This window comes from Uranotaenia lowii, chromosome 3, assembly GCF_029784155.1.
Source record: "Uranotaenia lowii strain MFRU-FL chromosome 3, ASM2978415v1, whole genome shotgun sequence".
Taxonomy (NCBI): domain Eukaryota; kingdom Metazoa; phylum Arthropoda; class Insecta; order Diptera; family Culicidae; genus Uranotaenia; species Uranotaenia lowii.
In genome coordinates this window covers 27018175-27033934 of record NC_073693.1, presented here as the reverse complement: position 1 = coordinate 27033934, position 15760 = coordinate 27018175, and the positions used below count along the sequence as shown (strand labels likewise).

At 37.4% G+C, this 15760-nt stretch overlaps 1 protein-coding gene across 3 annotated transcripts in view; it reads left to right on the top strand.

The window, feature by feature from the left end:
* Positions 1–990: 990 nt before the first annotated feature.
* The window catches only part of LOC129750611 (RNA-binding protein Musashi homolog Rbp6-like), a 1283036-nt gene continuing 1268266 nt past the window's right edge, over positions 991–15760 (top strand). Inside the window, exon 1 of one of the 3 annotated variants that reach the window (XM_055745576.1) lies at positions 991–3709. In XM_055745576.1, the coding sequence (XP_055601551.1) occupies positions 3627–3709 (83 nt within the window). In that variant the 5' untranslated portion in view covers positions 991–3626. The remainder of the gene's footprint in view (positions 3710–15760) is intronic. The other 2 variants (XM_055745575.1, XM_055745578.1) reach the window with 2 other exon arrangements.

The following is a 15760-nucleotide window of genomic DNA, read 5'->3' as shown; positions in this document are numbered from 1 at the left end:
CTTGTTTTCATCTTTCGCCTCCCATCCGGAAGTCAGGAAGGTGTTAAGTGGGTGGTGGGTGAAAATGTGGAATCAACGAAATTTTTACCGTCATCGTGCGGTGGGTTACTTCCGAGTGGGGGTGGGCGTTACTGAGAGAATGAGAAAAGTTAAGGGTGGTGGGTAAATCTTGGAACTCAGCGATGCGGAGGAATGCAATTTTCAGCTGCATTTCCTATTTTACTCTCTCTCTCAGGATAGTGGTGTAAATACCACGATAACGGGAGAGGAGCGCTTTTGTTTTGGTTGGTTCCGATTCCGAGTGATGCCGGAATGAGTTGGATGGGTTGGATGTTGATTTTCCGTTTACGAGTGGAAACGTAAATGTACGAAATGTAAATGTAAATGTACCCCTTACGATCCCTGAATCAGTCGATGAGTGAAGGAATGTGAAAAAATGCTTAGAGTTGTAAATTGAGTCACGACTTTGAAATTTAGAATGTAAGATTTAGAACTTCAAATTTACCTAATCGCCCGTTGTGTGCGAATGTTCACTTTGAGTAAGATAAAAAATTCTAGCCTACTGTATGCATAAATTCTGATAGGTGAACAATCTTTCCTGCTGCAGTTCCAGAAGCATCATCGTTGCTTCGCGCAAGCAAGCATGCGGTTCGTTTGAGCACCGACACACGTGATCGCCTGGAGAACGATGTCGTCTCAAAATCCACCCTCACACGACGGTAACGACTACAACGGAATTCTTCCCGGTCCTTCTTCGTCGGTGTGCTGCATTCTCCCGTTACGAATGCATTGCGAGGGTGGGTTGAGTGGGTGAGTTACTGCTGCTGAGGAACTCACTCTCGCGGCGCCGATTCTACGGCGTCGGTATGTGTATGGGAACGACGTCGTTTTCAAACGACGACGGCTGTACGATATCTGTCCGCATCGCCGCGACGTACGTAACAGCCTGCTGCTGCTAGCAGGAGAGACCGACGACGACGACGACGACGGACGGAGTAAAAAAAAACGGGAGCCCTTAGACAACGATTGGCACCGACCGACGACCGCCGGGAAGGATTCAGTTTAGTAGTAGCCGTAGCAAGCAGTCAGAAGCATCTCTAAACCGCCAGAAGCGCTCTCGTTCGTTCGTTCGTTCGCTCGTGTTGTAATTCACATAAACCGGGAATTTGTTTTTTGGTGTCTCCGCAGATTAGCGAAACCGATTTTCCGGTCCAAGTTTTGGAAGGCTTAAAGCAGCGGCGAGCTAACGAGGAGTCCTCACGTGTGTACGGTGTGCGAAATTCTCCCTAGAATAGTGCGTGCGTGTGGTTGGTTATTCGCATTGGGCTTTAACCGAATCGGAATTGTGAGGTCACCTGTCTCTGTGAGAACCAAACGAAGGCTAATTTGGCTATTTGGAGTCCAGCAGCCGTTTATTGCCGGGAGTTCCGTGTTTACTACTAGCCAGCGTTCGAGACTGACGACACCAGCTTAGTTTTGTAGTTTGGTAGTTGCATCACATATAAAACAGAACATTTGACACTTTTGAAACACTCAAAAAAAAAAAAAAAATATCCACTGCACACTATTCCTGTCACCTAACACAGAACTTACAAAAACAGCACACCAATTCACCAACAAGCCAAGAACACCACAGATCGATTCCGGCGATCCGAGACATTACCGATTCAAGAGTACCGTGTCGCGTGTTCGAGCGAAGCCATTCCGGGCCTTCAAATTGTGCACTGAGGAAGTACACGAAGAGACCTTCCAGTAGTCGTCAGTAGTAGATAGTGTACCAGCACCAGACATCTCTACGTCAAACGACGGCGGCGTGCAGTTTTCCGATTTCATCGATTCGAAGCTAGGAAGTAGAAGGAGCTACGACTAGGCGGAAAGGTTTTTTTTTCGGGGAAAACCAATTTCAAGTTTGATTATCCAGGCCCCCAGTCAGGCCCAAGCTACTATCGACGACGGCAGTGCACTCTACACCAAAAATAGCAATACTTAGAGCTTGTTGTGTGCTATCTGGGCAGAAGGCAGAAAACCGCGCCTGGAAAATCCAATTCAACTCGCTTTCGAAAAGCCGAAGTGTATAAATTTCCCGCACCACACTCTCAAGTCTCTCCGGTCTCGGTCGGGGGAAACCATTTGGCCGCCACCCTCGTTCGTTCTTTCTGTCCATCCATCCATTCACCGCCCCCTCGTTAGGCCCCAAGCTAAGCTTGGAGAACCCGGTCGAGTTTCGGGAAAAAGGCATCAGCTGGAAGAAGGGAAAAATCGACCGGCTTACAGGCACACGGTTCGGCGGAAGTTCATTCAAAATCGAACTCGAACTCACTATCTCTCTACTACATACTTTGGCCATCACACACAATATATATTGAGCCAAGCGGTGCGTTTACTAGCGGAAAAAGAGGCAGCAGCAGGAAAAAACGGAAAATTACCAAGAAGCAGCCAGCAGCAGTGATTGAGAACGAGTGAAAGCAAATCCTCTCTATAAATAAATATTGAAACCAGTATAAATAAACCATTAGTAGGTTAATTGATATAGTTTTTCCCCTAGTTCTGATTGGGAGCTTTTTTCCTGTGTGTACCCATCAGCATCCAATCCATATGTACGTAGCGAGTTGTTATTACAAGTAAATACTACCAATAATAATCAGAAACGTTAGTGAACTTAGTCCAGTAAAATAAACACTATCGCAGCAGAAGTAGCCTCTCGGTGTTAATTACTGTATACCCGTAATTCGACTCGTTGTTAAGTCAAGCTAAGTACATCGTCGTATCTAAGTGTGTTCTCCAGAAAAAGGTGAAAAATATAACGCCAAAGTAGAATTAGCACATAAAAGTGTCTTTAATTCTTCGTAGAAGAATAAGCTTTGCCGGCAAACGTCTACAAATAAAATTATTATAATCTTTAGAAGCGAAAAAGTCCAAGTGCATCGGTAATCTCCAAGTTCCCTCCGAAAGAATCCCGACTCTACACACTAACGAAAAAGTTAGCGTCAACCATTTGTGAAGTATATAAGCGTATATATTTTTGTCAACGAGAGTAGCACGTGGCTAGAGCCCATCTACAGAAAAAAAGGAAGTGGAAGCTGTGTGTTTTGTGTGTGCACATCCGTCAGTCAGTCAGTATCCAGAGCAATCAGCGAGCGACGTAATCTGTGATTCAGTTCTTAGATTCTAGCGCATCTTCATAGCATACGTAGAATCCAGATCGAAGATAATCGAAGAAGAAGGAAGTAATAATAATAGCCGATAAAGCCAAGCCAAGAAGCGTTAGAGCGGAAGTCAAGTGCTGTGATCTTTTCCTAAAAGTTCTGTAGCTGCAGCGTATTTGTCGTGAGTCTTCGTAGCATCGTAACGAGTGTGTTAATTAGCGGCGACCCTTGCAGAAGAGCTATTGCTATTCTAATCAAAGTGTGCGGTGAAGCGAAAGTCAAGGGCAAAAAGTTAGAAAAATAAGCCAAAATTTGTCCCCTAGAAAAATAAAATAAAAATCGTTGTGATCAGTTCGACGAGTTAGAGAAAGCGCATTAAAAAAGTATTCGCTTAATCCCCCGCAAGGAACCAACCTAGAGAAAATATCCCGACAGCAGCAGCAAGGTCCGTTGCTGGAGCAAGCCATCAAGCTGTGGAAAATGGAGCAACACCCGAGCAACCAGCAGCAGCAGCAGCAGGACCACCAGTCCAACAATCAGGCCGAGGTGCCGAACGACCCAGGGTGAGTGCCGAGAGCTAGCTGTGACTGTCTGTCTTAAATTCGGGGGAAACACTTCAAACTTAAAGAGTGACATACACGTCTGTCAGTTGGTTTTTTTTTATCTCTTACATTCGGTGAAAATTGTGTCAGTTGGGATAGTTTTTTTTTCGGGAAATTTGTTACCAAGAATTCGACACTTTCCTGTTTCTTATATTTAGTGTGGGTAACGGTCAGCTGTGGACTGTTGAAACAAGCAAGTTAGATCAATCAAATCTGTTCCCTATAGGGTAGAGTGACTAAGAAAATTCACATCATCAGTAGGTAAAAAATTCGGAAAAATTATCGTTTGGTGGAAATGAAGACTTGAATCCCGAAACAAACTCAGACGATTTTTTCAATTTCGAATATTTTGAAAGATAAACTCTTGATGTTAATTAGTTTATCGACCTTATCGGTGAAAATGAATGTCCTTTTTAGTAAAAACATTTCAAGATTATGAAATTTCATAGACGGACAGAAAGTTGGAAGGAACGAAAGATGGTGAAAATGAGCGAGTAGAATTTTATTTGGGTTAATTTCATAATTTCATTTCATGTCAATGCCATAATCTTGAAATTACCGATAAGGCCGATAAAATCATTTTCAAACGATAACTTCTTGTTTTTTTATGTAGCGGCCCACCACATTCCCCCACACCAAAAAGCTCGTATGAGCCCCCTGGTAATGGACGCTACTGTTCTCAGCACGTCTGGCAGCAAATGAATAGAGAAAAAATAATACGCGAGCAAATTTTACTCATGCTGAGAAATCAAAATTTTAATTGATTGCGAGGAAATGTGACGAATACTATTTAAACTAACTTACACTATGAATCTCAATGGAAAAAGATTTCCTTTGAAGAGATTCATGTTTGAGACAAACAAAATTAAAACAAAATAGATTATTCTAGAAATTAAAAGATATATTTTACATTTTAAGATTAAGGTTACACTGAATTGAAGCTACATAATTAAAGATATATTAAAAGCCTACATTGTTCGATTTACTTAACGACTATTTTTTTTGTTAAATATTTGAAGCAGTTTTTTTTTTGAATATGTTTCAGGATATTTATAAGAGTGTGGTTCAATAACAACGCGAAGGCTTTAATTTTAAATTAGTGCATCTGGTTTTTTGCTTCTTTTTGGTTTTGTTCGCTATCTTATGTCAATATTGACTATAGCGGGGACTGTTCTACACTGAAAAAACTATTCACATGAACGCTACGTGAAAATATACATAGATTCTTGCCACCCTGAAAATCTGGTGCATTCTACGTAAATTTCAGGCAGCAAAAAAATCTCGCGTTGCAGCGTAGCGGTGTTGTATCTTCTATCGTGAAAGAAATTTTTTATTTTGTAGTGGAATTTTTTTTTATTTCAAAATAAACACATAAAAGAATTCATACACTTCTTATTTGTACTTTTACAATGAACTTTTTCACTTCACTTGTTTGTCCGCAGAATGGCATTTCGTTCGCCTCCATATTACTTACCAGGCCGTCTTAGCTGCCCAAACTTCAAATCCTGTTGAAATAGTAAACAATGTAGATAACAACGACACAAAACCTTTTTTTAAACTTTTGAAAAAATCAGCTTTTTATTACCCAGAACTTCTATATTTTTCAGCACAAACAGTTGGATCCACGTCATATTGGGAAGTATTCTTTCACATAGATTATACGTGAATTTGGCATTCCAGAGTTAAATACGCGAACATCGCACAGAATGCACCAAAGCCGCCTGTGCTTGACGAATCACTGAATTTTCACGTAAATCGAATGTGGTTATGTTTTGTTACGTGATTTTCACGTAAGAACCAAGTGAATTAGTGTTGGCTTCTGAGGGCTTCACGTAAAGGTGAGGTGGCAATAATTCACGTATTGATTGCCTTCGTGAAAATCCTGGTGAATTTAACGTTTCCTTTTTGGCTGAGTGTACATTATAGGGTCGTTCTTAGACGCTGAAATGTGTATAGAGTATTGCCAAAATTTTTTCAAGCGTTACTCGAAATAAGCTCATCTTAGAAATATTTTTTCTTATTCATACCATCCCTATTATGGTTAAAAAGACTGGTCAAGATATGCAATTTGTTCTTGAAAGCTCTAAACTTTAAGCTTCCTTGATGATTTTGCATATACAAAATAACCAAATGGCTGTAATGACTTGAGCAGCAACATTCAAAGTTCATATTTGGCTGAGTAAAGAGTAATTGAGGGATTTGAAAAAATTTTTCTTCCTGGATCTAATGCCGTGCTCTACACGAAAAATAAAAGTTCTGAAGAAAAGTTTCGGGAACATTTGTGCGTTTTGTGTACCTTAGACAAATTAGAAATCAATGTGCTTTTTGAAAGAATTTGGTTTTCATTTTTCAAGTTCCATATTGCACCATTTTAGAACTTCTATGCACCTTGGACAATGGAAGTTTTTTTTAAGGTTTGAGGTTTGTTTGGAAAAAATAAAGATTTTGTACAAAATCTTTTTTTCTTCTTCTGCGGAACCGAGCCTGCTCATGATTTTTGTGCTAATTTATAAATTCTCTAAAGTAAATTTTTTGCTGTTCAACTTAGTCGAAGACTGTAACTTCATATCTTATTAGACAAAATAGTTATTAGGAGTTGAATGGGAGCATGTCTTTTGCCATTGAAAAACAATAAATTCAATTGAAATCACTACTGGGTGCCTAGTGAGGAATTGCATAACTATTTTCGAGACAAATTAGAAATCAGAAATGTGCTTTTCAAAGAATTTGTTTCTCAACTTTCAAGTTTCATATTGCACCATTTTAGAACTTGTTACCGTCGGAAGGTAACAATGCGTTAAATGTAGGTGTTAATGGACCGATCCCATGTATATAAAATTAAATTAAGTTAGGGTAATTATTGTAATAGTTTTTATAAGGCTCGATGTTTGATGATAGGGAAACATAAAATTGTCATTAGCTGTGTTGTCTGTTAGCTTAGGATTTGCGATAGGGTTCTATGTTCGGTTATCATCACGGAAGATTTCCGGTCTGGAGTGTCCCAAGAGCGCGATGCCCTAGGACACAACTACCAGAACGGTTACGTGATGTGGGCTGGCTTCCGTGGCTCGTGAGTATGATAATCGGACATAGAACTATGTCCATGGTCACCCTAACTGCCAGCCAGAGATGCCATTCTCTACCGAGAAAAACGGAGAACGGAGAAAAAAACACCCCCGTGCGATAGTTGCAAATCACCCGGGTGAGATTTTTCGATCCTCTCCACACATTATTCGCACCCCGGTTTCGAAAGCCACACACCTAAGTTCAATAGCTCCGGCGTGCGACGATTTGTCACTGTAGAGCACCCCGGTGAAAACACATAACCGACTAGTTGAAGCCACCAAAAAGCAAAGACAAAAACAAACACGACGGTGTGCATAATAATAGCATCAACAAACGATGAATGTTTCGGGCGAGTGGTTCAGCTTCGTATGTGCTGGTAAACGCAACAAGCCAAGCCAGCTGCCGTCGCTGTCGCTCTCCTTGGTGAAAACATTTTTTTACTGTAGTGTGTGTTAGCTCTGTCGTGTTGATTTACAGATTCTCTACAGAGGTTCGGTTAAAAATCTCTGCGGTGCGTTTCAGAGAATCTCTACCGAGAATCGAAAACCGAGCACATCGGTGATTCTCGTTAGAGAAATTGCAAGCCTGCTGCCAGCATCCCTACCCCGATGTGATAAAATTTGTGAGTTTCTAAAGTATTTAAATGTTGAAATATTTAAACATTCAAAATAAGCAGTATCTGGCATTAAAACCCTAATTTGTCTGCTTCGTTTTGGTTAGATAATTTTTGTTTGTAATAATTTATTTTACAAAACTTTTGTAGCAGGAGATAAACAAACTCCACCAAAAGCTATCAGCCAAGGAAGATACATTCTTTTTCTAGCGTCTGACGTTAAATCGCCAATTAGTCCGCTGCTTTTTTGTTGACAAATTTATTTTCTCACGAGATTTCTGGTAAAGTGACGGATATACAATCTCCACTATAAAGTAGCAATTATTCAAGCAAGATTGCGGATTAATGTGATTTGCCACAAGGTGATGGAGTTTTTTTTAAATTCTCTAAAAATTAAGATCCGAAATTATTTTATTGAAAAATAAGAATTTTTTTTTTGTAAATTCTTTATTTGAAACGGCTCATACCTTTAGGCTTTAAGGAGCCAAACTCGTTTTGTTTGATTACAATTGTGTGCTTATATCTAGTTCACTTTTTGAATGAAAAATTATATATACGAATAAAAATAATAAACGAATGGCGTTTTAAAGTCATGACAATGCTTTCAACAGATGTTGATCATGAAGCAGACAAACAAACGGCTCGAACGTGGGGCTTCGCAAGTGTAAATAGCGGGATATAAACTGAATACAACTTAAAACTTTATTTAGTCTCCTTGAAACGGTATCCAATTTCTTAATTCTTTAAAATGTCACAAAACTCCAAATACGTGAAAGTTGGCAAAAATACGGCTTTGAATGTAAACATGCTTAACGCAATTCCGAATACAAAAAAGATGAAAACATCCACTCTGTTGTGTTGTGAGCCTACTTGGTTGAATGATTCAACTGAATCAAAGTAATCGAACGATTCCTTTTAATTCAACCACGGTATACCGTGGTTAAATTAAAAGGAATCTTTCGATTACTTTGATTCAGATGAAAACATCAAAGCTAGTAGAAATCGCAACAAAATCGGCAATGCGTGGAATTAATTGTAACAGCCTAAAGATTGCAAAATCAAGCTTGAAAAAATGAAAAAATGGCATAGATGGATATAAAAAATGTACAAATAAAAAAATCAATAAAATGATTGGAGACATAAATTAAAACGAAACATACATTCATAAACGGAAAATCTGTTTTTCACATTCTGTCTAATTTTTAATATATCACAAGTAAAATTTTTGGATTTTTGCAGTTCATTCGGGAGCCGCGAAAAACAACGAAAAATTTTGAACAAAAACGCGCACAACTGTTTTCAAAGCCTTTGAAATAATATGAAAAGGACATCCAAGCAATGTTTTCACATCATTTTTTTCGTACTACAAATTGGATACAAATTAGAAGAAACTGGCCAGTTAAAATAAGACTACTTTAATAAAATCAGAGTTTTGGTCTAAAATAACATTATGTTCTGATTTTCGATGTTCAATTTTAATAATAAAATAATGAAACACATGTTTTTGGAGGCATGCTCCATTCAAGTTTCTAAAATTTTATTTCTGGATAAGTTTCTTTAGAAGTCCTGACCGAGTTAAAAAATGGTTTGACATTGTTAAACTCAAACTAGCCAGATTTTTTTACACAATCAACCGGCCCGGGCTATCTCATACGGAAACCTGACTACATGTGGGTATTTGATTTTAATTTTTTTAACTCTAAATCCGGGAAATATTCGGGCAAATCTGAGCAAAACCAAGGAAAAAAAATCAAGCAAAAAAACACAGCACAAGATTTTAAAGCATTTTTAAGGTTTTACAAAAATTGGTCATGTTTGTTTTGATCGCACACCTGCTCAAATAATTTCGCATAAAAATGATCATAGCTCACCTGGATTTCTCAGTTGTTTTTTTGGGAATAAAAAAAATCCAAACTTTTTTAAACGAAATCCGGGAAAAAATTCCCAAAATTTTGTATTAAATAACTGGACACCGCCCTGCAAAACCGAGCAATCTGGCAAGCTTATAGTTAAAGGGCACCTATTGCTGACACGCTTAACTAAATTTTCACGGTCGCCATGGAATAAAAAGAACTACTTCTCACAGCATTCAAGAGCTCTTTGTTTCCGCTATGCGTTTTCCTTTTTCAAACGCAAGAATTAACTCACACCAACCGACAGATATTGCTCTTTTTCAGTAGGTGGAGATTGGTGAAAAACCTCACATCCACCATTAGTCCGAGGGAATTTTCATTCGCGTGTCGTTAGATAAAAAAATCGTACCATAGTCTTGAAATTTGGTATCCAGAAAAATTCTTATAATTTGAAATCAAATCAAACCAAATTCACGTCTACCATATTGGAAAACTCGAAGGAATATAAGTAAGATTAAACAAGAGCAGTTCATATTCGGCTTAGCAATTCAGAGATGTGTTTTTTAAACTTAAGCCAGCGTTGTTGATAAAATAAAAATGAACAACGCTCAAAAAAAAATATAAAAATAATCTGTCTGGCTGGGTAGACATACATGTTTCTCATTTGCTCAAATTAAATAATAAAATCCCTCGGTCGGAATAGTTTCATGTAAATTCTTAAATTTTATTATTTGTCGTCTCATAAACAGGCTTTCCTCAAAATTTTATTACCCTGCAGGTAGGTATAACGAGAAACTACGAGAAATAGCTTCCGCGCAAAGCGCAGACAGTTTTACGTAACAAAACATGACGGTACGCCATCGATGATGACGCCCGGCATCACTACGCGACGCGCACATAAAAACAAGGACGCCGACGGCGACGGCGTCGTTTAATCGTGTGCGCCTAAAAAGCGCTTAAGTAGCCGTCGCGACGCGCCGATTTTGGTGACCACGTTGAGTAGCGTTTACACGAGCGCGTCTCTAGAAAAATTGTCATAAGCATACAGACAGACAATTAAAGGTGACGAACATCACAAAAATACCATGGAGGAAACTAAATCATTTTCCGCTATCTTTCTGGGCCGTTGACAACGACGTCGATGGATGGTTGTTGGATACAAACTTAGGAGACAAGAGGCCGCGTTTTAGACGTAGCGCGAAACACGTTCAAGCTAAAGATAAGTTTCGTTGGGCCTCTCCGTCATTTTGGGGCGGGTGAAAAATTAGATGGGAGGAGAGAATGAGAAATCAAAATAAAGCCAAGACGTTTGCGTGTTGCTTTTTGTGGCAGCGTTTCAGCTAGAAGTACCTATATGTAGAAACTTTTTGTTCCATTCTTGAACAAATCAATGAAAAGGGAAATAAACGATCTGTTGTACAGCTTCGAATTCCTTGATTAGAATTGATAGGACTTTGATCAATTGGTTCACCGTTTCTATCAGGGATCAAATTAATATTTTATATACGTCGGGATAATTTACATTTAGTATTTTCTACACAATAGAGCATACAGGTTTACTCGGAAGCTTCACGCATTTTAAAGTTATTTGAAAAAATATGGAAATATGTATTTAAATCTGAAAAATAGTGTTTCAAATAATCGGAATCACCAATCCTCATTCTGAAATCTATAAAATGAAAAATAAAACAATAAGGAACACTTAGACTTATTACGCCTCTTTGTCCATCTCTATATTTATTTCTTTATCCCTCAAAAATGTTAAAAATGCTGTAGCGTTCATAAATGAACATTTTCATAACCATTTTTTATCCTTTATAATTTTATAATATTCTAATATTTTTTCCGTAAAAAAAATCAAATAATATTAGAGCCGCAGGATATGTATGTCGAGTGATTTTAATCTACGAAAAAATTAAAACACCATTGATCCAATCCAATTCTGTGCAAAGACAAGAACAGTTGTTCTTTCAAACTTAATATTGTTTTTAAATTCACGCACGTCACTAAATATTTATCAAAATGAAGTTAAAAAAAATTAAGATTCTGATTCAAAACTCCTACAATCGAAGTAAGCGTTCTAAGTCGACGCATGTTAAAATATTTTGCTCGGTGGAAAGTTGTAACTATTCCAAATTATCAAAGAAAATATGACAAAAGTAAGATTTTGAATTCAAATATAGCTGTCGAGGACAACTGCGATGACGATCACAATCTAACTAGAAGTACACTACAAGGAAACATAAGCTATCATAAGATCCGATAGTTGAATAGAATTGCTCGTTGCTCTTGCCTGTCAAGCCATGAACGAAAATCAAACCACCAATTCCGGGATCCGAAGATCTGTCTAAAAGACGATGATTTGGTGAAATCCAACTTTTTAAACATTTTCATTTTGAACGTTGAGTGAAGGCGGGTATGGTTTCAATTAAACTGAATCGTGTATCTCCATCCATGTACGTTTGGCAGAGAACGCCATGCTTTTTTCCTTCCCTTGTTCTAGCATCTTTTACGGTATTTGCCACATGGTTGGCCTGGCCTTTGTAATCTTTGTTTACATGTATCAGATATTATATTGAAAAGAAAGAGGAGCTAAGTAGGCCTTGCTCGAGCTCGGTCGCATTTTTTCCGCGGTCACGTTTTGCTTTGTGTTTTCTCAAAATTTTGATTTTCCTTTGCATTTGATGGCCAAGTTCCAATAAATTAGACAGTGCGGCCATTTTTTTCTTATCTTTGTCGTTTCTTACAAAAATTGTACTCCTAGTGGACTGTTAAATTTCAAGTGCACTCTAGACTGATTCGGTTCGGACCTTTAAGACACGTAGGGGAAAGTCGGGTAAGACGGACACCCTAAGGTAGAATCGCAATAGAAAATCAGATATTGCTTTTTTCATCGCAGTTTTCTTGCAGATGGGCAGTTTAGGTTGTTTGCTATCGTATTAACCATTGGATTAAGTAAATTTCCTTCATCAAGACAGTTTTTATAGCCATCTAAAACATGCTTGCAAATCATAATTTTCAAAAATGGTCGGGTAAAACGGACACTGCTCAGAAAAGGTACATTTTGCCGCAAAATTTGCTGTAAAAGTAGATATTTTTGTGAGTTAAGTATAAGAAAACATTTTCAAGCCAAAATGGAACTAACTGGTCGGAGTCCAGAAGCGAAACAGTGTGGTTTCGGAATTCCGTATTTTATAGGCGCTTCTTCACCGGAGATCCTATTTCTACAGTATTTATGGCCTGTTCTAGATGGTGAGTGCTTTTCGACCAACAATTGCTCTTGCCAACATCTTTTGAAGGCATATGAAGGATCAAACCGATGAAAAATTTAAAATACTTGGAGAAACTTATGTCTCCGTCTTACCCGCCTTAGCATCTTTTTTTTTTTCAAAACGTTTGCTGTTCAAGCTCTTTGATGGAAATTCTCTGATTTTCCTACAGATGGTTTGAAAGAAGCCTAATAAACACTCTACCTTTGAAAACGGTTGAAATTTTCGAAAATTTTGAGAGTTATGAACTATTTAATGAGGAGAGAAAATTACATCAAATAATGGATCCTCAAAGTTTTTGTTTGTTTTGTTTACTATGATGGGAGCTTGCTTGCTATAAATAAACAAAGGTTCTCGTAAGTGTTGATACACTTAGGCGAACATATTCCCATCATTAGATTTGTGCCAAACATTTTAATTCTCGAAATATTGAAAGTGTCCGTTTTACCCGCTGTGTCCGTCTTACCAGACTTTCCCCTACCTGTTTTTTATTTTGGTGATTGTGATTGTTGAAAATTGGTTCTAAGTATCTATATTAATTTAGTTTAATAGGACAAGTTTCAATTTTTTTTCTAAACATTCTTGATTTTTCCGTTTGAAATATTTCTTGTTCACTTGCATAACTATTAGCAGCATACATCCAGGAGCTTTTCCTAAATGCGGGTGCTACATTTGTAAAATTGTATGCTTGAAAAGATCATCATTTCACAGATTTGTTGGTCGCAAGGTTTACAAATTTATTTTAATGATTTTAGGTGTAGTATTCAAAAACGTGTTTGTGTGTTGAAGTTTGATATTTTTCAATAATAATACGCAGCTTTCAATTGCGTAAATGTAGCTGCAACCAAGCTTTGAAGTTTACGCTCAAGAGAATGTAGTATACAAGAAAATATATTGAGAAAAATTCTCCGAAATATTAAATTTTTGACTTTGTAATTTTTGCTCTGTTTTTATAAGCTTCACATAGATTCTTTAATTATGCCAAATTATGAGAGAAGGGCTCACGAACTACAATGAACACATTTTTAGTATCTAAATAACGTAACATTTCGCTCCATTTTTCTTCGCCGCCGCCGCCGACCGTGGCTTCGAGGATAGCGTTCAAGTCTTCTAAGCTAGAGATCACACATAGTACTCTTTCTGTGGGCTGGTGGTGTTAGCATTAGTACGATGCTAGCTATTAAACCTTTGAAAGATGTACGCTGCAGTCTTAAGTAAAATTAAGATCTCTTCAAAGAAACATTTCAAGAGTTTCAAATTATACGTACGCAAACATATTTCTCATATTATATAGTCTCTATCTCTTAAAATGTACCCAATTTAAGCCAAAAAACTTGTATGGAAGCCCCCCTTTCTTCTTCTGATTTGCAACTGCTGGAAAGAGGTAGGAATCCCATTTATTCTTAATCATAAAGCCTATCAAATCTTTCTTGAGCAATACCTTCCCGTCCCTCCCCTTGCCACACTGCAAGACAGAAGAATCTGTAACATTCATAGAAACATATCTCGTATTTGAATACCTTCTCATGTCTAATTTGATTCTATTTGCTTAATTATTTCTCCAGATATACCAACAAAGTTGTATTGTAGCACCCTTCCTACTTCCGGTGTACTCCCTGTAAAAAGAGTGGTGTTTCAAATAATCATAAAGCCATTTCTCGTATCTAAATGATTTCCCATTCCATAGTTGGTTCCATTTGTTAGATAAATTCTTGGTTTTTGCAAAAAAAATTGTATGGGAGCTTCCCGTAAACTCTATCCCCAATTGTAAGAGAAAGGAGTCTCAAATAAGCATATAACCTTTTCTAGTATCCAAATTCCTTCCCATGCCAAATTTGGTTTCTTTTCCTCGATAAGCTCTAAAGTTATGTAAAAAATTGTAAAGGACTCTCTCCTTCCTATCACCCTACTGGAAGGAGGCAGTAGTACAAAATATTCATAGAAACATTCCTCGTACTCAAATCCTCTTCCGAGCTCAATTTGGTTCCATTCGCTGGATATGTTCTCGAGTTATGTAAAAAATTGTATGGCAGCATCCTTTCCCCTTAAAGTTTTTTCACTTGAAGAACAGCTGCTTTTCAGAATATCATATCAACACTTCTCGTATTCAAATTCTTTCCCATACAAAATTTGGTTCCATTTGATTACTTTTCCAGTTATATTGAAAATTCAAAAGGAGCCCAAGACAGACAGGCAGAAATCCATTTTACTACCTTTATATAAATATAAAATAATTAAACAGCTTTACTCGTTCAATTTTTTTTTATGAATTTTTGTCACAAGGGTCATTGTTTTTGAATGTTTACACTTAGATAGAATTTTATTATAAAGTTAACAGGTATGTTAAGGATCACCATTAGTTCACCATTTTCTCCGTAATAGCGAAATCCATATGAGGCAAAGTATGTTATCGCATTGATGAATTTTCAAAAACGACCTTTATCAATAATCTCTACTGACAACTTATTGAAAAATTTAACCAAAGTAACCAGGTTCATGTTAACCATTGACAAAACTTTCACAGATATTAAATATTTTGTTTTAATTGTACTTCAATCTGGCCCTGACCCTGAAACAAACAACAAATTTTTAATCAAAATAAACGTTGATGATTTTGATGCAACTGAGAGCAATGTTAATATCCATAAAAAACTTACGTGACAAAATTGATTTGGTTACTAAAACTCAGTCTTCTGTCCGTTCTTTCCCTTCACTTACATCTTCCGGATTGGCCCCGGGGATCTAGGAATGTTCGCTGTAGCATAAGGTTGCCAGAATTTTTTCCACTCCCATCCGGGCCTAGCAATTCCGGGCATTTTTTCAAAAAAACCTGCCAAAATCCGGGCATAGATTTCAATTTTTCAAATCCAAAAACCGGGAAATAACCGGGCAATAACCGGGCAAAATTTAGGTGTTATTATATATAAGAGCAAAGAAAAAATGAAAAAAATGAAATCAATATTATATTAATGTAATTGCAGACTTCCAAAAACTTTTTGGAACACTTAAATATTTAGAGGTTTATAAAAGTAAACCAGCGAAATTATTTGAAACAACCGTTGGAAATGTCCATACCGATAATCGATTTTGCTGAAACTTACTCAAAAACTTTGATTTTTTTTTGGTTTCTTTGTGAAAATTGTGAAAAAATCCGGGCAATATCCGGATTCTTTTCACGATATCCGGGCAACCGGGCCGGACCGGACTTTCT